This window comes from Calidris pugnax, unplaced genomic scaffold (genome assembly GCF_001431845.1).
Source record: "Calidris pugnax isolate Ruff unplaced genomic scaffold, ASM143184v1 scaffold26, whole genome shotgun sequence".
Taxonomy (NCBI): domain Eukaryota; kingdom Metazoa; phylum Chordata; class Aves; order Charadriiformes; family Scolopacidae; genus Calidris; species Calidris pugnax.
The window spans coordinates 1566869-1590655 of NW_015090765.1; the positions used below are offsets into that span (position 1 = coordinate 1566869).

A 23787-nucleotide genomic window follows, 5' to 3' on the forward strand; every position below is an offset into this window, starting at 1 on the left:
CACCTGCCTCTCTACACCCTCCTTTCAGGGAGTTGTAGAGGGCAATGAGGTCTCCCCTCAGCCTCCTCTTCTCCAAACTAAACATGCCCAGTTCCCTCAGCCTCTCCTCATAGGACTTGTTCTCCAAGCTCATGCAGAGAGTGGGATGAGCTGCTATGTATATATATATACACATTTCTATATATAAACCCCCCTGAGCTGGTTCATGCACAGCCACCTCAGCTGCACGCCCCTGACAAGTGCAGGAACACTTTCATTTTTTACCCCAATACGCCACTCTTAAAATGCTACTAATCATTCCCTTTTAATCTGTATTTCTAATAACAACAACATTTTAGTCGTATGACACATTGCTCCAAAGCTCTTTCCTTTTAGTTGTTGAAGGGAAGGCACTTTCACAACTCCTTAGCATCTGGTCATCAGAAATACTTCTGTGAATTAAGATGACAAGAGCAGCTTTGGTGAGAACTATCCAGTGTCTGAATTAAGCAAATCCAGTGAGGCTCAGCTGGGCTCAGAGAGCAAAAGAGGTTACGTCCACATGCAAAAATGAAGCTTTTTTTTTTTTTTTTAATGTTTTAACTTTGTATTTCTGGCTGAAATTTCCAGTCATTAAATCTTTTTTACTAGTGTTACAAAGGTATTACTGCTGTTGGAGATTTCGAAAACCTGCTATCCTGTGACTCTGTGATAGAGTTTGCATCTGCCTAAAGATATTACTGCTGTTGGAGATTTTGAAAACCTGCTATCATGTGACTCTGTGATAGAGTTTGCATCTGCCTTGGAGAGAATGCATTAATTAATTTTAATGCATGCCCATCTTCTGATAAACAAGCAGCCATAGAACAAATGATAACATTGAGCAAATGGTCTGAGAGCAATACAGGAATTGGGATGTATATGATTTGGCCCTTGAACATTTCTGTGAGCTAGGAATGTCCAGTCATAATGTCACCAAACCCAAGATTTTAAATATAATATATTTTCAACCTCATAGACAAAGTAAAACCTTGCCAAGAAACTAAGTGCATATTTCTGAAGCTGTAGGGTCAAGGTTTTAGAAACAGATACTCCTAAGTCCATGTTTAGGTGACTGAATAGAAAGCCCATCTTGAGGTGACTAAATAGAAATTTTCTGATTTTCATAGATCTGCACAGAGACTAAACTCTAAAACATTCAGCTGAATGAACAGGTTCACCAGTGGTGAGATAATGGCAGTGTGTCTGTTTCACTAACATTTATGCAACTCTGCTTATCTGTGACTAAGTAAAATTATAAAACCCTTCCAGTTTAAAACTATATATATCAGTTAAATGTGAGTCATGCTGAAGTTATCCTCTGTCACAAGTCTTCCAACAGCAACAGTTTGCTAAACAAATTGAGCTTTGCAATTATTTGTTTGCAGATGGTAAATGAGAAAGCACTAATGTGAAGGAATATGGTGGTCTTATGCACCATAGGCTGTTATGCAAAGAACAAGCTACGAACATATATTCTCCATCTCCAATTCAAATGGGTTGCAGAGCCTGGCTGACTGTTCTTCTTTCATATACAGCAAAGTCTGTTTAAAAGCACGTCTCAGAAATTTGGTAGTGTGGACACAGCCAATGTTTACCAACTATTCTGAATATTACATGAGAGATAATAAAGATATCTCTAGTTCTGCCTATTGGCAAGGGAACATTTACAGCACTGTTAAGGGCTTTCCTCAGAGGATCTAGTTTTTCCATATTTGTCTAAGCCTCACAAAATTTTGCGGTCAGAAATTATTTATAGTAGAATAAAAATAAATCCACCTAATACAGAGAGAACTTTCTCCTACTGGTTGCAACTTTTCCACCTTCCCTTCAACAGGAAAAACAGTTCCTGAGATATTTTTTTATGATGGTCAGAAACTGTAACAGGCTTGTTAGAATATGAAATCCCTGCCCTGAAAATCCACATGCTGACTCTGACAGCATTTATAAACTACACCTTAGAGCTCTTCTGTTCAAAGACCAAAAATAGCTTGATGAATAGAGAATCAAAGACTGCAGCACTGAATGGATTTTGAGAGATTGTCTGGTCCTTCATCCTGCCCCAACACAGAGAGAACTGTTTTGATTAATCCTAACAGAAGCTTGTCTCATCTCTTAGGTTTACTCAGCAAATATTGTCCTATGCTCTTTACAGATGAATGAAATTAAATGTACTAACAGTACAGATTAGTTTGTTGACTGGCACAGTTAAAAATCACAATACCCCAAACCTGTGGTTATTAAATCTAGATACTTGCATTTGAGACCATAAAAATAACTTGCTTCACACTAACCACTTCAAAAGCCATGAGCCATAAAACAAAAGAACTGCACTAAAAGATCCAATACTCTTTCCACAGCTCTTTACTAACAAGAATATTTTCCCCTCATGGAACTCTTGAGCAACAAACACTTTTGAACATTCATAAATATTAACATATTTCAGAAGAAAGATTCATTGTAGCTTTTAGGGTTGATACTCCAAGATCACCTTTTGGTGGGGAAAATGTAATGACAGACAGCAGTGTCTCCCATGGCCAAGCTGGAGGATCTTTTTTTGAGCAGAAGTTCAGTGGAAAATGCACGAGCAATCCCAAATAGTCACACCAGCAGCCTGTGGGGGGATGATAGCTCTAACAATTTGGCAAGACAGATAGCTGGCTCGAAACACTACACAGTCATCGGTAACATTTAAAGAACAGCTTTTATACAGAACATGGAAAAACTGTCCAAATTTGCTCACTGCCAAATCACTTGGACGCAACCAAAAATAGCAAAGAACTAGTTTGAGAAAAAACACTTGAAATACTAAACTGCAGAAGAAATACAGGGAAGGTGTTAAGATATAAAGCTATCGATTTCAATAAAAGGAGAAAAAAAAATCTTTTAAGAATTAAAAATTATACCAGAAAAAAAATCAAATGCATCAAATCACACCATGGACGTAAGTGATTCAGGGAAAGGTATGTTGCAGTCAATAAAAAGTAAAAATCTACTAAAATCAGCTGACTAAGAATGAAACTAATCTACCATCTCAGACAAAAAGTCTACAGCTGTTCTGTGATTTGTATTGATTTCCCTTTCAGATAAAAATTAATTCAGTTATTCCCCATTAAGTCAAAAGGAATAGGGTGATAAGAATCTGTCACTTGTCCAATAAATATTCCCAGCAATTGTCACAGTACTTACAGTCCCTCAGAATTTTTCTTTTTATGTGTATACCAAATCCCTGGTAAACTAGCACTGTGTTTATGGAAGCCAAGACACTGATGCTCCTATCCATGACTTATGGCATTATATGATGTAAATATGTCCATTGAATGTAATGGCATTAAGGAAGATGGGATCCATGTTAGTTAACAACACCTTAACTAAGGAATACCTCACTGTTTCCATGTGCTGTATCACAAAATAATATAAATCACACAACTAAATAAAGCTTACAACCAATTATAAATACATATATTTGGCTATAAGCAATTAGTTAGGCTTAATGATGAGGGTGACACAGTGTTCAGTCCCTAATGAAGAAAACAGGACAGTTAAAAGGATTAGATACTTTTCAAAGGGGGACTAAATTTTGAGTGAGATTGTCTTGAGCAGTCTTGTTCCCACTTTTGCATCTGTGCCAGGAACAGCCCAATAGCAAATGAGTTTACTGACAGAAATGCCAAATAAAGCAGTGCAGATCCATCCCCTGGCACTCCTAGTCCTCCTGCTCTGGAGACGTGTCCTGCATACCCCTGTGGGCTTACTTCACTCAACAGGCAGTTCACCCACAGAAACACATACATTTTTGTCTCCTGGAGGAGTTGAACAGTTGGAATCAGCATTGTATTTAAGTACACGTTGCAGAATATTTACAGAGAAATCTGACTAAATTTTTCCAAAAGAACACCAAAGAGAGCATAGGTGGTGCCTCGTACTACCAAAGAAACACAAAACTATTAGGCAGCTATGCAGGTACCTTCAGGATTAATGTACAATACCTTTAATGGAATTTCCAGAAATGAAGTGCCAGGCCAAGAATCTGTTCAATACTCCCTTCAAGTTGTCTGCTTATTCTATATAAATTGTGTATTTCTTGGCTGTCACTAGTCAAGCCCCTTTTGGGATGCTACTGAGCCCTTGAGCTGAAACTTATGACAACAAGGGTTATGCTGTTAATAGGATAACGCAGGCAGTTTGCCCCTCAATTTCAACAATATCTTTAAGCAAATTATCCAAAACTCACAAAGAATACCCTTCCATTTCTAAAAGAATCCCTTAAAACATAGGAACATATTTATTTTATACTTACTGGTGTTTTTATGGGCCTTTTTTAGCAAGAAACTACTGAACAGATAACTGATTACACAGGTAATTACAAGATACTGAAAGTGGTATCAAACTTTAAAAATATAATACAGGCACAGAGAAAACACTTTTCCCCTATCAAAGCCAGTTATATAAATCACAGGAATTTCTACTGTAATGGTACATACGGCACAGACAGAAACGCAGTTTTCTCACTGAAAGGAACCTTTAATAATTGCCAGAATCAGAAATTCACTAAATTCAACTGGGGATTGGTAGGTATGAGAAGTTAAGCCAGCAGAAAATTTGGCTCTGATAACCAAAGTAACCTGCTGCAATTAAAAGTTTCTGAGTGTGGACTGAAACTTATTTGAAATAAAATCCATCTCTGCATACAGATTTGCTACTTAGGCTATATCTGGTATAAGTTAAGTGATTGCTGTTCTGGATTAAATTAATCACCCCCATTACTGCTCTAATAAAAAGAAGAAAGTCAGCCAGAGTAGCAGTATAGCAGAAGACAGTCCCCTTTTCAAGAAAATACTCTATATGAACTCTAAACCAAAAGATGTACACAACACTGTACAGCACAACAAAAATTAATGCAATTTGTGGAATAAATTTTGTCATATATCAGGACTAAGTGTCAGTACATAAGATCTTGTGTGAGAGATATAGTGTACACAACACTGTGCATTTGTCATATATCAGGACTAAGTCTCAGTACATAAGATCTTGTGTGAGAGATATAAATCACACACTGCTGTTTTTCATGTACTTCAGTAACTTTGATAATCCAATCCCAAGAAGTCAAATGAATTACTGAACATACATCTTCTTTTACAGTTCTACTAAACAATTCCTCTACTTTCTTCCTGACCTGAAGTTGATTGAAGTATTGTTCAGTAATCCACAGTTGATTAAACTCAGTTCGATATATTCTGATACAACAGGCACTATTTTTCTCGGTCACTTTCCATTGTAAGGAAAGCTTATCAGACTCTTTTTTCCATTTTACTACAACTAAGTCATATCTCTCAGTGTTCCTAGTTTAGGGCCATAAAATGAAGGATAGTTTAACAGCCCATTTTATTAATTCACCTCCCCTGAGGTTTTTCTTTTTAGTTACTTTAAAAGACCCCTGACTTCTTAATTTTTGTGCTTTATTAAAAGAGTGCTAAAAAGAACCAATATTGGACATGGCTAACTTATGCTGAGCATGCAGTCAGAACTACCTATCTCTGAAAGTGACTGAGGCTTAGTTTTGCATTCATCTTCCTGGTAGTCTCTGTAGGCCAGAACCTCAGACAGGAGTTCCAAGAAGCTGAAACTTCTGATAAGAACTAACAGGATCACAGAGGTTTCCACTACATCCATTTGGGAAGATAACTCTTTATTTTAATCATCAACCGTTTCTAATTCATGGAGGTGGGATATGTGAGCTTCTATACTGACGGAACGTCACTGAAGGATTGGATTTCCTTCATTTGGTGGTAACACTCTCTGAACTACCACTTCGTGGATAATATTTTTCTATGTCACAGGAAAGAACCTACATCACGTTGTAGAACACTACCTATTAATGAAAAAGGAATTCCTAGGAGGCACTTAACACCTGTCAAGATCAGCCCTTAAATTAAAAAAAAAAAAACCAAAAGCTTTAGAAGTTTGGTAAAGGTGTAGTGCTAACATTAGCACAAAACCCAAAAGCTTTAGAAGTTTGGTAAAGGTGTAGTGCTAACGTTAGCAAAAGGGTAAAAAAATGTTCTTCCTATTAAAAAAAAAAAAAAAAGGAAAATCAAACCGCAGAACTTTTAAAGCAGGGGAATATCCTCTTTTTTCCTCTTCCATTTTTCAGAATCTTCAACAGAGAGCTTTCAGGTATCTAATCTTCTTCTTTAGATTTGCTATCATGCATGCCTAGTTTAATCTCAGCATATTGAGAAAGGCAGAACACCACAACTTAAAAAGAGCTGTTTGTGATGGAAGCTTGAACACTACAATTATTGTACCATTCTCACCTCAGGCACTATTACTGTACATCTGCAAAACCAACAGAAAATTCAGTTCTATAGCAGTCAGTAAAATAGTAATTTTGACTGCCTAAAACCAGATTTACTGATCTGTCTTCTGCTGAAGTGCTCATGCCTGCATGACGCCTGAAACTCTGTAGAGTATTCCAGGCTGTTTCAGGACCATCTAAGAGGGAAACACAGAGTACTTCACAGGCTCAATATATTTTCAAGGATATGAACTACCGGTATTTCCTGCCAGCAAACTCTTTCCAGAACTCCTACTGGAGCATATAATAATAGAGCCAGTTACTCAGCTTACATCTGTGAAGTCAAACTAAGAGTGGATTGGTGAAAGTTTAGTCAGAGTTACATAAAATACTGCTACATTCCAGGGTGAACTGATTATCAGGCAACCTGTAAAGTACTCTTATATCCCTGTACAACAACTGATCTTTTCAGGCTTGTAGGATAAAACTAAAGTACAAATTCTCTTATTTCATCTGACATATTTCTCTTCCTATTATCTACGTAATCATTCTCCTGGAATGCCATTTATGTCCACATGTGATGATGCTCTTTTTACCAAGCCATTGAGGTTTTCCTGTAATTTCATTATTTTCTGCTATTCTTCTCTTCTGAAAGACATAATTGCTGAAGCAAAGAGAGAGACTAGATAAAAATTTCAAAAGTCAGACACTGCTTACTTCAGATAGCTCTAGCAATGTGCAGGCCTAGATCAAAAAAATTCTCTAGCAATGTGCAGGCCTAGATCAAAAAATTTTTAAAAAGGGCAAAACAACCTTGACAGTGTTTTTCTTGCCCTTATGCAGTCTTTGGGCTCCCCAGGAGAAGGAAATTCTGGACAAGGCTTTGTTTTTCAGTCATAAAATCTGCCTTTCTTTCACACCGCCTACCTTTTTTCTTGGTTATACTCTAGCTAAATCATTCCCCTCTGATATGAATGCATGTTGCATAGCTTCTGCCTGCTGCCTTCTTCCTTGTCTCTCAATCTCTCCAGTTTGCCAGAGATGCTAGTAAACAACAACTAAGAATTCCAAACCTCTCTGCTCAATTTCTGGTGAAAAAGCTTTCCTCAAATCTCTTTTCTAACACTGGACTAATGCTCTAAGTTGAGCTGCCATAAGATTTATTCCTAACTGAATGGGAACCTTCAGCATCTAGCAGTTCTCCAGCCTTCCACATCTTGGGGACAGTGCTCTCAGAGATGAGAACTTGATGGTCACAGAAAGAATCCATCTTGGACACAATGCATTGCAGAAGCCTTCTACACAACGCTGTGCAGCACAAGTAGCATTAATAAAAAGCATTAATAAAAACCAGACCCAGTGTTGCACAGTTTCACTCGCATGTTCAAAACTGATTGTCAAAGGTGCAAAGAAGTTTCAAGGGCACAAATATCACTAAAAAGTAATACTAAGCATTTCACATAAGAAGTAGGCTACAGGGAAATGTTTTGAACTTGTTGCTCACACAGCAGTAATGATATTACAAGGCAGGGAGACATACTTATTTGACATGGAGATGTAAGTACATTTTTCAGTACACATTTCAGTGACATTGCACTTGTACATGATAATAAAAAATGGAAATCATTGTTTATTTGCTGGCACAGGAGTTGTCAAGTTGTTTATTCGCTGGCAAGTAAGTTGTCGGTTTGTTTTCCATTTTAGTAGACCTTGTTGTTCTCTTTCCACTTTTGTGCACATGAGCAAAGATTGAGATTGGAGGCAATAGTCAGGAGGAATAATCATTCCATAGCATGTAAAGCTGATAGACCATATATTTAGCCACAGAAATATCTTTAAGCTTCCTAAAACTTCACCATAATTTCATTAGGTATACAGTATTTTTTTCAGCTTCATAAAGCATTAATGCTGTCTGCATTTAATTTTCTTGGGTTTTTTAAAAATCTTTTTTTACTTTATTTTTTCCAATTATTTCTACTGTATGCAAATCTGCTGGTATTTTTACTGCTTGAAAAGGCTGCCTCAAATAGAAGATGGCAGCTTTTGAAACATTAAACAATGATTAGACAGGCATTGGGCCAAAGGAGTGTGTCAGGAGCAAAGGAACAATGCAGCAGCCGACAGTAAGCTATCTGGAGAGAGCTGAGAGCACTTAGCAATTCCATCAAGATTTTCTCTGCTGCCAAATGAAAACAACAATGATTCATGCTGCCATATTATTTAGCATTCATCATGATTCTAAATCATTTATTGGAAAGTTTACACTGCAGTGCAGGCAAACCCCGTTAATTTTAATGAAAGGCAAATTGTCCTTTGAGTCGGCATCAAAAACATCTGTGAGGAAGTTTTGGAGCATGTACCATTCCTCTCAGATTACACTTGAGGGGAAAATAATATTTTTTAAAGAATAATCATCTATTTATTCACCAATACCACTGCAAAATGCCATAGAGGTGTGGCAGGAGGCTACTGGGAATACAGCTTCATACAGGTCTGTCAGACTGCCAAGAGAGTAAGATCTGCCCTGTCCTGGATGAAGTAGGTTGCAGAATTTACTCAAAAAAGTAACAGACTTCTAGACATTTGTGAAGATGATAAAGAACATGAAGGGTGAGTTTTCAGTATGTAACCTGTATCTCCTTTCATATGGACTCACACGTCTACTTCTCTCTACACAGACTCTCAAAACAGACTTCCAGTAAGCCACGTCAACGAGGCCTCTGGTTATGGAGCCCAAGAAAAACAAAATATCTTTTCCAAATAAACTGGGTGAGGAAAAACAAGCAGAAATTTTCACGTTCTCACAGCCTAACCTCTAAGTCTTCATTTTACCCATGTAAATTCAACCATTGTAAATGGAAATTTTAGCTGTTATGTCTAGTTTCATCACAGTTTCCATAAAGTTTTAAATAGAGCTTCCCCAAAGCTTCCCAGTCTGCTACTTGAAGCAGCACTAGTTAAAATGTGTTACTTTTCCAGTGCAAATGGAAAGAACACCATTTCAGTAAGTCTCACAAATAACTAACAGTAAACGAGTGAAGTCAAGTAATTTAAAATTTGATCATCCAATATACTTGGAGAACACGTTCAAAAATTAAATGCCAAACGTATCTACAGAAAAAGTATGCTAAAAGAAAAGTCAACATTAATTGATTTTTTTTATTCACAACAAGAATTCAAATATCCTTTGACAAAAGGTTCTGTACTTAAAACTTTAGACTTATAGTAGGTTCCACAATGTCTTTAAAACATCTAGAAATGCCTATACATGTGTCTTTGTGTATGCCTATTGGGTGAACAGAGAATAGTCTGGAATTTATTAATAAATTTTTGCTAACTGATTTTTATCATTTGGTGACACACTCAAATATCCTTAAGTACTTCCTTAGGCAAATCTCTTATGTTTTGGATGCTTCATCATATTAAGAATTTTCAGGTTCTATCAAAAAGAAGTGAAGTGTTTGAAATTTTGAGCTTTGGCAGGAAGTTTTACTACCAGTTTAAGTTACGAAATCAGCATTAATTTTATGAAAGTTAATTTTTTATTAATTTTTTATTAAGAAAAGTATGCTTGGGTTAGGAAGAAAAGATAAATTTTAATAAAGTTGATTTAAAAGGGAATTTGTATTTCTTACTTTATATAGGACCCATCTTTTACTCATTTGCCTAACAGTACAGAGTATTTTCCCCACTCCCTGTCAAACTCTCACAATTATAAGCACCAGACTATCTCAAATACAAAGTTTACTGGATGAAAGGAGATCTCTGGATACTTTACAGGAAAAGATGTCAAAAGGAAATCTGATCAAACCAGAGTTACCTTACTGACATCAGCAGACACTGGCACTTCTCTCACAAGGTCTACATGACTGCTTGTCACTGCACTGGATCTACACATACGGCTGCTACTTAGATTTACTGAGATGTGTTTGAGAACATCATCAATGGAAGCATTCTTGAGGGCAAAATAAGCCCAAAAATGTGAGAGAGAGGAAACAGGTGAAATAAAAGATTTTTTGATCCAACAATTTCTCAGAGATTCCTAGTAATTAATTTGAAGGCTAAAATTACAGTGGTGGTACTGAGAAGTGGCAAGCATTTATACACTGGCACTCTCATAGTAAGGATGCCACCAGCCCATAGCATGCCTAATGCACAGGGGGTGAATACCTCATTGCTACCAAAGAGCTTAAAACTAACCTGTTTTTACTGAATTTGACTGCAGCCTTTAACACGGTGGGCCACATATGGCTTCTGAATCACACCTGACACAGGTGATGATATTTTCTAAAAGTTGGCACAAAAAATTCTTCTAAAAGATTCCAAAGTGCCAACATGCAGCTATTTATCATCACCTACAAAATTCAGCTGTATTGTCTGCATTGTGCTTCGATATGATCAGTAACCTGAGAGCACGTTTGACTGTGCTTAAACTAAGGATTATGTCATTAGGGCACGGCAGAAGAGATTTGGGGATGAAGAAAAAGAAAATACTCACTGTGCCTTGCACTACTTGACATATATATGGTACACAGCATATGTGAAATAAATTGGTACACTGGGATTCAAGCTAAAACAAAACCACAATGAAAACCTGCCAGTATAGCTTTCAATTTCATTTGCTATATGAAAAAAAAGAGAAGATATAAGAAAACTGTAAGACTGCAACTGAAATCATCCCTGGATTTTGTCTCCTAGCTCCAGTTTTTCAGCATTTCCTATACTGTCGTTCAGATACTCCACTTCACTACCCCCCAGTAGGATTAAACACGGCATGTAGATACCGCTGAGGTGACACTTAAATTACTTCCTCCCACGTTGAAATCAGATACATTGTTATTCCAATCTTAAAGCTTAGTTTAATGGCAATGGGTTTGTCTTATTAGAAAATTTTAAAAAAGACATTATCTGGCGATAAGGTTGGAATTGCATAAAATAACTTTCTCTCTATTATGCTGCCTACATTAAACTGCCAGCACGGAAAATGCTGGTTTTAGAAGCAGGTGTTGTGTCCTATTGGACTTGCTATCCTGATTCTGACACAGAAAAAGGTATTTGTTAGACTGCAACCCTGCAAGTGTGTTAGGACTGAACGAGCTAAATTACCTTCAGGATGGAACAAAAGGCAAGATGGCCATATATTAACTTTCAACAACTGCTGGCTGGGGAAGATTCTCTTCGCAGTATTACATGAACATTTGAACAAAAAATCTCTGCTGTCAGGAGACTGCAATAAAAGCTCTGCTGCCCACTGGTGACCCCTGATGTGGACAGAGGTGACGCTATCAGCTTGCACACATATTGCACACACATTGAAATTTTGCTTTTCCAACCATACAAACAGAATGAACTGTACTATGTTACAGAATCACAGAATCTTAGTGGTTGGAAGGGACCTCCAAGATCATCGAGTCCAACCAGAAAAAAACAACAAAAAAACCCAACCAACCAAATAAACAAAAACACAAACAAAAAGACCACCACAACCACCACAAGAACAACAAACCCAAAACCACCACCCACCAACTAAACCCCACATCCACAGCCCCACACACTACACCCCTCCACAAACCAATAATCTTGGGCACTAGAGCATGCCCTGAAGAGCCACGTCTACCCATTTCTTAAATACCTCCAGGGATGGTGACTCCACCACCTCCCTGGGCAGGCTGTTCCAGTGCCTGACCACTCTTTCAGTAAAGTCATTCTTCCTAATATCTACTCTGAATCTCCTTTGCCGCAGCTTCAGACCATTTCCTCTGGTCCTGTCATCATTCCTTTGGGAGAAGAGGCCAACACCCACCTCTCTACAACCTCCTTTCAGGTAGTTGTAGAGGGCAATGAGGTCTCCCCTCAGTCTCCTCTTCTCCAAACTAAACATCCCCAGTTCCCTCAGCCTCTCCTCATAGGACTTGTTCTCCAGACCCCTCACCAGCTTGGTGGCTCTCCTCTGGACACGCTCCAGCACCTCAATGTCTTTCCTGTAGTGAGGGGCCCAAAACTGAACACAGTACTTGAGGTGAGGCCTCACCAGTGCCCAGTACAGAGGCACGATGACTTCCCGACTCCTGCTGGCCACGCTATTCCTGATACAGGCCAGGATGCCATTGGCCCTCTTGGCCACCTGGGCAGATGATTAAAATAACTGTTCTTTTGAAAGACCGCTTTGTCACTGCAAACACCTGCTGAGCACACCCTTCCACAGAGGAAAATGGTCTAACAGATGTGGGAGTTCTCTGGGATGGACCAGAAGAGCCACACTCAGGTGCAGTGGTCCTGCAGCCCCACCTCACTCTCATGGCGCTGGAGCTTCCTAACTTACCAGAAAATGAAGGCTAAGGACCTCCCACATCAGTTCAGAAGAAGGGGAACGTGATGCTCCCCATCATAAAATAAAGCAAACTGCATGCTGGTTATCAAACAGCTTTCATACAACTATAATTACAGTGCTACAGTGCTGGAGTCTTGCCTCCAGCAAGGGATGCTATCCCTGCCCCCATGCGTGACTGAACAAAAGTCAACATTTTGAGTCTGCCACAGTGTAGAGTTCAGAAATGGGAGCTAGAAACACTGATCTAAAAGAATACAACGTAATTGTTTTTAAGTGAAAGCACAAGGAAATGGAAAAACATGTCTGAAAAGGAGGTGTCAGAGACAAAAAGGAGAAAAATGGAAGAATGATGAAAATGTGCCACAAGGGAAGGAGCAGAATACACTGGGGGGAGAAAAGAAAGGTAGGGAAGTAGGAAAGGAGGGAGGGAGGGAGGGATGGATCAGGCAGGAGTTCAATTAATATGGCTAAAGGCAAGGGGGAGGTGAATGATGAGATGGCAAAAATGAAGGAGTGCACTTTTTGAGAGTAGCAAATACTGGGTGGAGGAGACAGGGAGAAGATAAGAGGGGCTGGTACACTGGAATTTGAAAACATGGACAATGGAGACCCTGACTGAAGGAGACAAGCTCATACAAAGAAGGATGAGGTGTGAGGAAGTGAACATTTGAAACGAGTAGACTGCCAGTGTAGAATGAGGAAAAGGAAAGTGGACTGACAGATATAGACAACACCCATGTGAAAATAGAAGGAACGAACACAGGAGGTGAAAAAGGTGCGAAGAGTGATAAATCAAAAAAAAGAGGGGCAAGAATAGTTGGGACAGGCATCCTTCTTCATTGGCAATGTCCCTCTCCTTTCTACTCTGTTGCTCACTTCCTTTCGATACCCAACTCCACAACCTCTTCCCTTTTAAGCATGAACCAAATACAATGTCACAAGGAATGACAAGTATGAGGAGAAAACAGTTTGCAGCCATTTTAGCACATCTTGAGGACCTACAGTCCTTATAAAATTCTCACAGTCCAATTACATTAGTGGTTCTTAATTTTTTCCACAAGAGTTTTGAGTTGCATGGTCAGTCATCAATGGGACATGAAGTAAAGCGTCCAAATACTCCACTTCCTCACACCTCAGAGCAAGAACAACATTTCTCATTCTGTTAACTTCTGCTGACTGCTGAAACAGATGGCCAGCGGACAATGTTTTGCTTCTAGTTACTTTCTTCTTACATATTTTCAGGTGCATCCGGAGTAGCTGGCACGTAAGCCAAGACACATCTCACTGCAGCCCTAGCATCAGCCAGAACACATAGCAGCAAACATATGCTCAAAGAACTGTCTTCATTTATCCAAGTTTCAGTGCTAAACGTTACTATGCAAGTAAAATGCATAGTTTGTAACAACAGCCAATGTTTTTCTCAAATCCACAACACAGACAGATCTCCTTGCCTATACGTAAAATATATGCTTTTTAGCATCTGATTCCTAGCTGGCATTACACAGCCCTCTTTCATGTAAATCCCTGCCAACACTACTGAAAGTTTGCTTCTGTAAAGACTATGCAATAATAAGGATTTCTATGATTCTATGATCAAGACCTTTAACCAATGGGGGAAATGAACGTAGGCAGATAAAGCAAAGCCTTCACAACGCATAAACCACGGCCCAAAAGTGAAAGCAGTTTTGAATACAGTTTGTCTTTTTCCTTGTTTTTAAATAGTTTTATTTGCATTTTAATTTTGCTGGCATTGAGTTAAGAGAAGAACAAGAAGCCAAACAGAGGACAGCAAGTCCTAAAGTTTTTCCTCGGAGATTGTTACTAATAGGTTTTTAAAATTCATAATTGTTAAAGTTCATAATTGTTAAATAATAGAATATTTCATCTTCAAATTATGCTGTAATATGAAATCTAGCATGCATTTGGACAGTAATTTTGAGGTTTATTCATCACTGCTTTTGTAAAGGAAAAAGAAATAATCAGACAATCTTCTTTTCCCAGGTATCTCTTAAAAATAACCAATGAAGCAATATACCTTTCTAATGACAAGGTCTGGATGCTTTTTAAAAAGCTTCTTTTTATTCAGTGTTTTGAGGACAATGTTGCAAATCTCTCAAAGGTAATACAGTTGCACCTGACCCACTTTCTCCCACTCTGTGCTAATTCTCTTCCACACTGCAAGTCATAAAATCAGCAACCTGTGATATGCAGCATTATTACTGCAATTCAATGGCTGTATTCATGGAAATTTCAGGACAAAATGAAAATCATTAAACTGAACATGTTAGAATTTTCATTCATAGGTAATGATTCAAATAAAAAGGAGGAAACCTCATGAAATTTGAGCCTTTTTTGCAACATTTATTATTAACTTTAATATGAAAAGATGATATAGAGGATAATAATATAATATAAATATAATAGAATATTTTGTAAGGCATACTCTGGACACATTAATGCATACTGCCTCCTCATTAAGTTGAACACATCATGGCTCACAATGAGGTTTTTAGAGAGATTTCAAATAATCTTAAAATATCTTCAAGAGGTGCTTCATAATGCAGTGGGGCTCAATGCCAGCAAAAAGACTCTAAAGCCAAGACACAACTTCAGTGGCACAGAAGGCCACCACCCTGTCCCCAGAGGGCAGGATGCAACAAGCCAGGAAATGAATGAAACACTATTCCAATAGTCTCCAGCTCAGGCAATGCTTTTTCTAAAAGTATTTCTGAGGTCAAATTAACTATCAGCAGATGTGGGCATGGCCACTTAAAGTTTTTTAAGGCCTCTTCTCTGCAAATCTCTCTCCTCAATTGCATTGAGTCAGCTGGAAAACTCTGCTACTTCTGAAGGCAAAAATGAATAAATTAATTTATTGCCAAGTTATAAACTAATGATTATATTATCTCTGAAAAGCAAACCGTGTTCCTGAGGAGAATGGGAAAGATTTTGATCTGACAGACAGCACTTAAAACAACCATAAAACATAACTGGGAACTTGAAAAGCTGCACCAAGGTTTAGAGAAAGTAATAAATAATGTGCTTGACATACGTTGAAGTATATGAAATAAAATACTATAGCTTATATTGTTCAAGACTTGTACAGACTTTCGCCATACACTTGAATGTATGGTTTCTGAAATCAGCCTTCTGAAATTTTAAAAAGCAACTAGTTCTTCCACTGCTTTTTTTGAAACAGAGATCTACTGAGATTAGGGATGAATTCAGGTTTTCATTATGAGATTCAGAATTTGGCCCACAACAAGAATTTATACCAGTTTACCAGTATATTGCTTCCCCTCAAAAGTAGGAAATTTTGGCGCCCTCCTCTAGTACCAATCACCATATCTGCTTTTATTTTAAACCGCTATGCTATAGGAATCCAATCAAATAGTGCATCAGACTCAAAATAAAAAAAAAAGTTCAATTGCACTCTGCCTGATCCCTGTTCTCACTTTTTCTTTCTAGTCACTTCCCATAGTGTGATGTTTCTTGCCTCTGAAATCCATAGCTGTAGCATCATAGAAAAAAAACCCCTTGTATCAAGTTATAAAAGTTTATATCCCCGGCAAAAGCCTGAGAGTAAACATACCACTTATAATTAGGATTTTGACAGGTCTCCTTGAGAAGCAGAGTCTGGAGCCAGATGTGAGCACAAAGCAAGCTTTTGCCCCCTCAGGTAACATTACAGGGAAACCCAGAGTAACCCACTTATCTTACAAGCAGCAACACTTGCAAGCTAAAGAGCTACTAACAAAAACACAGAATGACGCTAAACATAAAAGATTAGTTTCAGCAACGCTAGAAGGGAGAAAAAAATTGAATGTAGAATGTTATAAAAGCAAAAGTAAATTGTAAAATAAATATTTCAGGATTTAAACTAATAATAGAAAAGCCCATAAATCATCTTTACAATCGCTGCCTTTCCTACCAAACATCCATCATCTCCAAATGGACGCCCACTACCAGGTCTTCAGCATACATTATGGGATAAAGAGGACTGTAGGAATCTAATTTACTACTGCAGGGAAGAGATGCCAGATAAAGGGTTAGAGAAGTAGCAGAAAATCCTGGAGAGAGCTGGATTTTTCTGGGAGACTAAGTATCACTCTGCACAGTGGGATTCTGTATAGAATGACGCGAAACACCGAGCGAGGACAGACAAACTAAAGGTTACCTTCCTCTCAATTTCTGTCTTCCTGGTCGGGGCCAGGCTCCTAAGGATTTAATGCACTGGAGGGTAAGAGAGGCAAGCCCGAATAAAAGGCACAGCCAACTATAAAAATATGATACTGTACAGTACTGATACTAACACAAAATGTGGCCAAACAGGTCTTCCTGAAAGATGACGTGGTTCCTGTGGTTTGTTATCTATTTCAGGTAAGAAATAATGAAACAAAACCATCTTGACAAGCCCAGAGAGCACAGTGTATTTGTCAGTGAGCTCATCACAGTGATGACAAGCTCTCAGAAACACTGACGTCTCTGACATTGCTTTGCACTGTGCCCACCAGAATAACTACCAGTGAATTACAGAAAAACAGACTCAAACTTTAGAAACCTCTTTTTTTCAGCTAGTTTATTTTTCTTCTTCTATGGCTGCCTTGGGGCTAGTTCCTCTGTGTCCTGAGGCCTCAGGCCCTCCAGCACCAACAGCCACTCAGATTCATTGAGCTCCTGGCACCACATCAACTGTCTGAAAGTCCCAGGAATGAATTTCTACAAACACATTGCAGAGTCAAAGTACACCAAAGTTGTGTTTCGATTTTACTTTTTTTTTTTCCTATCAAACTGCCACGTATTGCATGAGGGAGAGGGCAAAAATTAAAGCTAGCAAGAATGCATCAGCAAAACCATGTCAAATGACTGAACTACATGCTGAAGCAAATCAAGTCTACCTCAGTTCACAAGATGTTTCTCCATCACGTATCTATATGTGTGTGTACACGTGTGTACACATCTTGGTTTTGGTTTGGTTATTTTGTTGTGGATTTTGTTTATTTGTTTTTTAATTTGCTCATAGTTTACTGTTTCATGTGATTTTTCATTTACTTCATCTCATTGCTACATCATAAATTGTGCCATAAACTAAGAATAACAACTCATAAATTCTGCATACCAATTTCCCCACACTGTTCCATAAGTAGATGTTTCAAGACAAGCTTGGTCAGCCCTAGGTAACTCTAAACACAGTATGTTTCACTGGGACTGGAATTAGATTTGACATAAGCTTACATCAAGTTCTTGGGGTTTGCGTGTACTTTAGAGAGTCGGGATTTTACTTTTTCCTGTATTGAAAGTCAGCAGAAGATGAGACGATGAAGTGCATACTCTGGGGTGGGGAATGAACTTACTTGTTTACCAAGAAGTTTCTTTTCTGTACAAATCCAAGACACATTTATGATCAGCACTGAGTCACAGGATGGGAAGGATAAGAGAAGCTCTTTGTTCAGCATTTTCCTTCAACAGGGTAAATTCATATTTGCCCCATAATTTACGAGATCAGAATTAAACCACCAGCAGAGCAAGATTTTTCTTTACGTTTAGCATCCTGTGCTTATTAAAATTTTATCGTTCAAGCTGTCAGAAGATAAGACTTGTGAATAATACCCAGCATGGCCTCAGTGACAAACACCTAGGTCAAGCACTGAGCAATCAGACACGGGCAGTGCAGTCCTTCAGATCATGGAGAGCAAAATCTGAGGACATACAGAAGAAAAGCAGCAAGGTAAGGGCTACCAAAGAGGAGAGGGAAGGGGAGGAGAGGGGAAGGAAGGGAAGGAGAACTGAAAATCTAAAGGAGATGTCTAAGGAACACAGAAAGATGTTTTTATATGAAAGAGAAAGTGAGTGCATGTGCAACCATAGAACCGAAACAGAAAGACTACAGAAAGTACATAATCTTGAATGCACTCTAACTTAAAGCATCTTAGGTCTCTAATCTATCATTACACTCAAAATTCTGCTTACGAGACACCTTAAGCACATAGAAACAGCATCCTGTCTTTGTGCATACTGTTTTTAACATGCCCCATTTGTGCATATTTGTAGACATCCCAACAAGACTGTGGGATGAAGAACAGAGAAAATAACACTGACAACATTTGAAATACCACTGGGATGAGGTGGAGCCAGTATTCAAGGATTCCCATGTATGATCCAACCTCTAGGGGGAAAAAAAAAAAAAAAGAACAAAAAAGAACCAAAACCTCTTACCATTATTACTGTTATCATCAACTAAAATAATCTCTTTGAGCAGGTGAGCAGGAGTCCGGTCAATGGCTGAATGAATGGAGCGTAGGATCACCGAGAGAGCTTCATTAACAAATATGAATACAATGCTGACCTCAGGAAGCCTGTCAGGAAATGTAAGGTTTCTGCACCTGAAGAAAAAGGTTTAAAAAAAAAAACAAACTGTAAACTGCTGGAAATCACACAAACTGTTTCAGAAAAATCTATCCCCAGCCATAAGAATCGTAAGAGAGCTTTTACAGGCATGGATCTGAAGGTCCCCATACCTGTTCAGAGCACATATAGACAAGAACCAGATGAATTACTATCTAAAAAAGGAATCCCTGAAAACTATATCCTGAATTTGCCTGTGCAACCAAGGCCTCAAACACTGAAAATTTTGAAACCAAATGTAAACTCTTGTTTAAATGCAGCCTCCAACAGCAATTGTTCATAACGTCTTTCTGGACAGTGCAGACAGGAATAAACAGAGTTAGTCCCTTACTTTAAAAAGTATCTTCTTAATAGCCACATTAATTATTTTTTTTCTACAGAATCCACCAGCTATCTCAGTCAAAATCAGAGCCTTCTTTCTCAACTCAGTAATAACACCGTAAAAGATCCAGCTCCAAAGAACACCCTGCTAGAAAAGCTAAGGCAGTGTAGCCAGAAAAACAAATAAAAGGCTGGAAAACTTATCTGTAAGCTCAGTCAAGAGGTTTAATCAGAATGAGGAATACTCTTATAACCTAATGGATTTTCCTGTGCTTTTTTTTTTTTTTTAAAAAAGTAGTTTAGCCACATTCCAATTTATTTACGCAAACAGCAGTATGGAAGCACTGCCCACAACTTTGAATTTTCTTAATGTTTTATTGGCTTTTTTCACTCCTTCATTTAAAAAAGATTCAAGTTTTGTAATTTTATGAAGAACAGAAAGCCCTTTTACCAATTTCTATCTTTTAAACTGCCAGCAAAGTGTTTAATTTTTAAACAAAGCCACAAGTTAATTAAGTAATTATTTTTCTCTTAATCTTCTAGTATATTAATGCAATGTTTCTGAACAACAGTTGATTCCACCTTTTCCTCAGTTCTGAAACTATTTACTAGGATGAAATTAGGCCTCAGGCTGAGCCAGGTATCGTTTCTAGATTGGCTGCATAGATGGAAATGATTGATGCAAACGCTCTTCTCTGTCTCCTGACAACACTGAAGTGGTGATCTTCTCTCCAGATGCCTGGATTCACTACATCCAGGAACTCCTTAAAGATGTGGAAAGCATTACTAACAGTCGCTGTTTAGCACAGAGAAAGCATGGATGGATTCAGAATTTTAAAATTTTAAATTTTAAAATTTTCTTTTTTTAAATTTTACATTTTTAAATTTTAAAAGTCCTTAACTAAATTTATTCTTCAGTTCAAAGAGAAAGCATAACTTTTTTTCTACTATTATTTTGTACTTTATATAGTCAATAAATACAGAGAAGTATCACAAAAGCATTCTTCTTCACACGCTGGATGCTGCACAAAAATTAAATTGAATCAAGATAATGAATTTGCATATATGTTTTTAAAGCTTCTGAAGAGAGTCAGTGTGCAGGACACATGACATGCAAAGCCACTGAGATACACTTAATATTCAAAATTCAGATGGTCAACCAACTTTCTCAATTCAGTCATTAGTTTGAAATTGATAGAAATCAAACTAAAAAAGTTATTTAATATTTTAGGTACTTTTCTCTCTGCTACCAGGTGACATAATTATATAGACACATAAAACAGAAAACATAGTCTTGAAAAAGTAACAACAGTTTTAGTCTTAAAAAGGTGTACACTATAATTTTTTAATAAGCTGGTTCATTCATCTTTCACCAACAACTAAGAAACTTGTTCACGAGAGACCCACAGCTTTTGTTCCATGGCAGCAATACAAGAGAGAAACAATTAAAATGGTGTTTGGATTTACTGATTCCCACTTGTAGCTTGATCTTTTGGCAGCATAACAAATCAACACATACTTTCCAAAAACAGTTTATATTTCTATTGGTGTGTTAGTTCCCTATTTTCAGAGGTAAGAGAGCTTCAGCGTTAAGCACCAGGCTGAAAAGTTTTCTTTGAAGCTTTCAGGAGAGTTGAAAGCATGTCACTTTTTTTTCTTCTTTTTTTTTTTTTTTTTTTTTTTTTTTTTTTTATTTTTTTTTTTTTTTTTTTTTTCTTTTGAGTACCACTGGACAGCAGATCAAATGTAACAGCTTCTAGAAGTATAATTGTGTCATTTATAATTGTGTCATTACAATTGCACCCCCACACCCCCAACCTTTTTTTTTTTCTTTAAACTGAATGTCAATTCATTAAACTGAGTGTCATTCATTAAAGATGACTTGTAATAAAGTTTCACTCCTCTCTGCAAATCAGATTCTCAGAAAAGCTTACACTTGGACATCTTCTATACCTGGCCTTCAAAAGCAGGTGCAGTCATGATTCTTAGTGGTTTTGGGGAGTTTTGCTCGCATTCAAGATTTTCTAAGAAGGACTTATCAACAGATTCACAAAGGAAATCTAAATAAAAATCTAAATATTGCATCTTTCACCAGAGTGATGCGTAACCCATAAAGTACCTAGCTGCTCAGAAGCAGACATTCAAGACAGGAAAGGAGAAGCTTTCTCTACGAAGCACTGTGGACCCTTGGAATTAATCGGAGCCATAGGTACATTCCTACAGATAGGAACCTGAGTGCTTTTTATTCAAAATAAAACACTATAACAAGAGGCAGAGGGAGTTGCCTTTTCTTCCAGAAGACAACTAGACAGCACTGTTTTTCTCATTTAGCCATAGTTCAGGAGTTAAAACCTTCAACCATGACAGAAGGAGCATGAGTTCAATCTTCTCTCATTTTCCCTGAGAGCTATCTAACTACTTGCCGGTTTGGTGTGATTATTTTCAGTTCCCCTTTCCAGGGGTGCTCTACTTTCTGTAGAGCAATTAAATGTACACTAAGTTGGAGTGATCCCAAGTAAGTCTCTCTAGCCCCGCGTTTGAGGCAAATTCCTTGGAGGAAGGATCTGTATTGTAGTACCCATTCCAATGGATGTTCAAACACTTTAAACCCTGGACTTCACTCTTTATGGCTATGTTCAACCTTCCACATTATAATGCCACAGTAACTCTTGTGATCCCTTTTTTCTTTCTTTTGCAAGCCAATATTTATTGTTTTCATTTAAGAAGTGCTGCTTTGGCTGAAGGAATGAAATCACCTTCACAGAGCCTGCAAATCAAGTGTCAAGGCACTTCATTGGGAAGCAATACAGAATTACAGAATGGCTGAGGTTGGAACGGACATCTGGAGGTCATCCCGTCCAGTCTTCTCCTCAAGCAGGGTCACCTAGAGACGGCTGCCCAGGACCTTATCCAGATAGCTTTTGGATATCTCCAAGGATGGAGACTCTACAACCTTTCTGGGCAATCTGTGCCAGTGCTTGGTCACCCTCACAGTAACAAAGTGTTTCAGTTTGTGCCCATTCCCTCTGGTCCTGTCACTGGGCACCAATGAAAAGAGCTTGGCTCCATCCTCTTTGCAGCCCCCCTTCGGGTATTTATACACATTGATGACATGAGCTTCCTCTTCTCTAGCCTAAACAGTCCCAACTCTATATACACACTTAAGGTTTCAAATCTTCTTACAGAGAAATTATAGTTCTCCACACCTGAGTCCTGTACCATAGAGTGAACCTCTGAAATCATTCACTAAAAAAAGGTCATCTTCTGCAGTGAACAATCTCTTAAAGCACTGCTTAAAAACACTGCCTAGGTGACTGAGATTTTGAAGCAGGCACAAACTGACTTGGGCACAGCACTGTCAAATCTGAGGTGAAACTTTGGCAAATGTGAAGTTTAGATGCCACAAGGGGTTAAATGGCATTGAAAACAGGATTTTCAAGATGTATATTTCAGGCTCAAAGTGTCTGGGAGGCCCCTGTACTTATGATCATATTACAAGTTAGATGTACAAATTTGCATGGGCATAATGAGAAATTTCTACAAAATTGTAGTCTCCTATACACCTTTATAAAGCTATCACATCTCTGTTTGATGTAGTAACTGAATTTTCACTCAAGTTCTTAAAATAAGGCTTCAAACAGGCTACGAACTAGTTAACAGGCTTAAATATACTGAAATAATTTTCAGTATTAGCCTGCAAAGACCTACAAAGCCTCTTAGTTTAGTGATTCACTTGTAGCCAAAATGCATGGACATATAAAACGATCCAGCTACAGCCCATCTATCTTTTAGCTGTCTATCATGGAGATATAAAACGATCCAGCAAGCTAAGCTACAGCCCATCTATCTTTTAGCTGTCTAGCTCAGGCAAGCAATATTTGTTATTCTCAGCCATACCATCGTGTGAAGAAGATAAAAATGAAACTCTAGGAAAAACTGTAAGACATGTCATCTATCAGATAAAAAACAGCACAGTGATTTTGGAAAATATTTGGAAATAGTTCAAAATTTGCTTCCTTAAAAACTAGGGTTTTTCTCCTCTGTCACTTAAGCTAAGGTTGCGATATATGTAAAATACACTTTTGCAAGAAATTAGTGACAAATTATATTCCAAAAATGTTGATAACAAAACCAGCCCCCAAAACATTGATGCCCCACCATAGATTCATGCATGACCTGACACACTCAAATAAAATTTCTGCTTTTGACATGTCTTCCATCCATTTAAAGGAAACTATTTATATTGGGTTTTCTACCTGCATTCATTTAAATCTTTTCAAATTAGATCACACTGGAGAAGATTTTCCATTTCCTAGCACCATGTACAAGACAAGAGCAAAGTGTTTAATGCTATGAATGTCATCTGACTCTCTTTTTTGTCCACCATTGTGATGGTGCGCTCCCCGTCAACCTG

The 23787-nt window shown here is 38.0% G+C and overlaps 1 protein-coding gene across 1 annotated transcript in view; it reads right to left on the bottom strand.

Moving 5' to 3' along the window:
* GALNT18 (polypeptide N-acetylgalactosaminyltransferase 18) overlaps nucleotides 1-23787 on the bottom strand; it is a 278270-nt gene that overhangs the window by 121544 nt on the left and 132939 nt on the right. The window contains exon 3 of the mRNA XM_014935984.1: nucleotides 18864-19030. Within this exon, the coding sequence (XP_014791470.1) occupies nucleotides 18864-19030 (167 nt within the window). The remainder of the gene's footprint in view (nucleotides 1-18863; nucleotides 19031-23787) is intronic.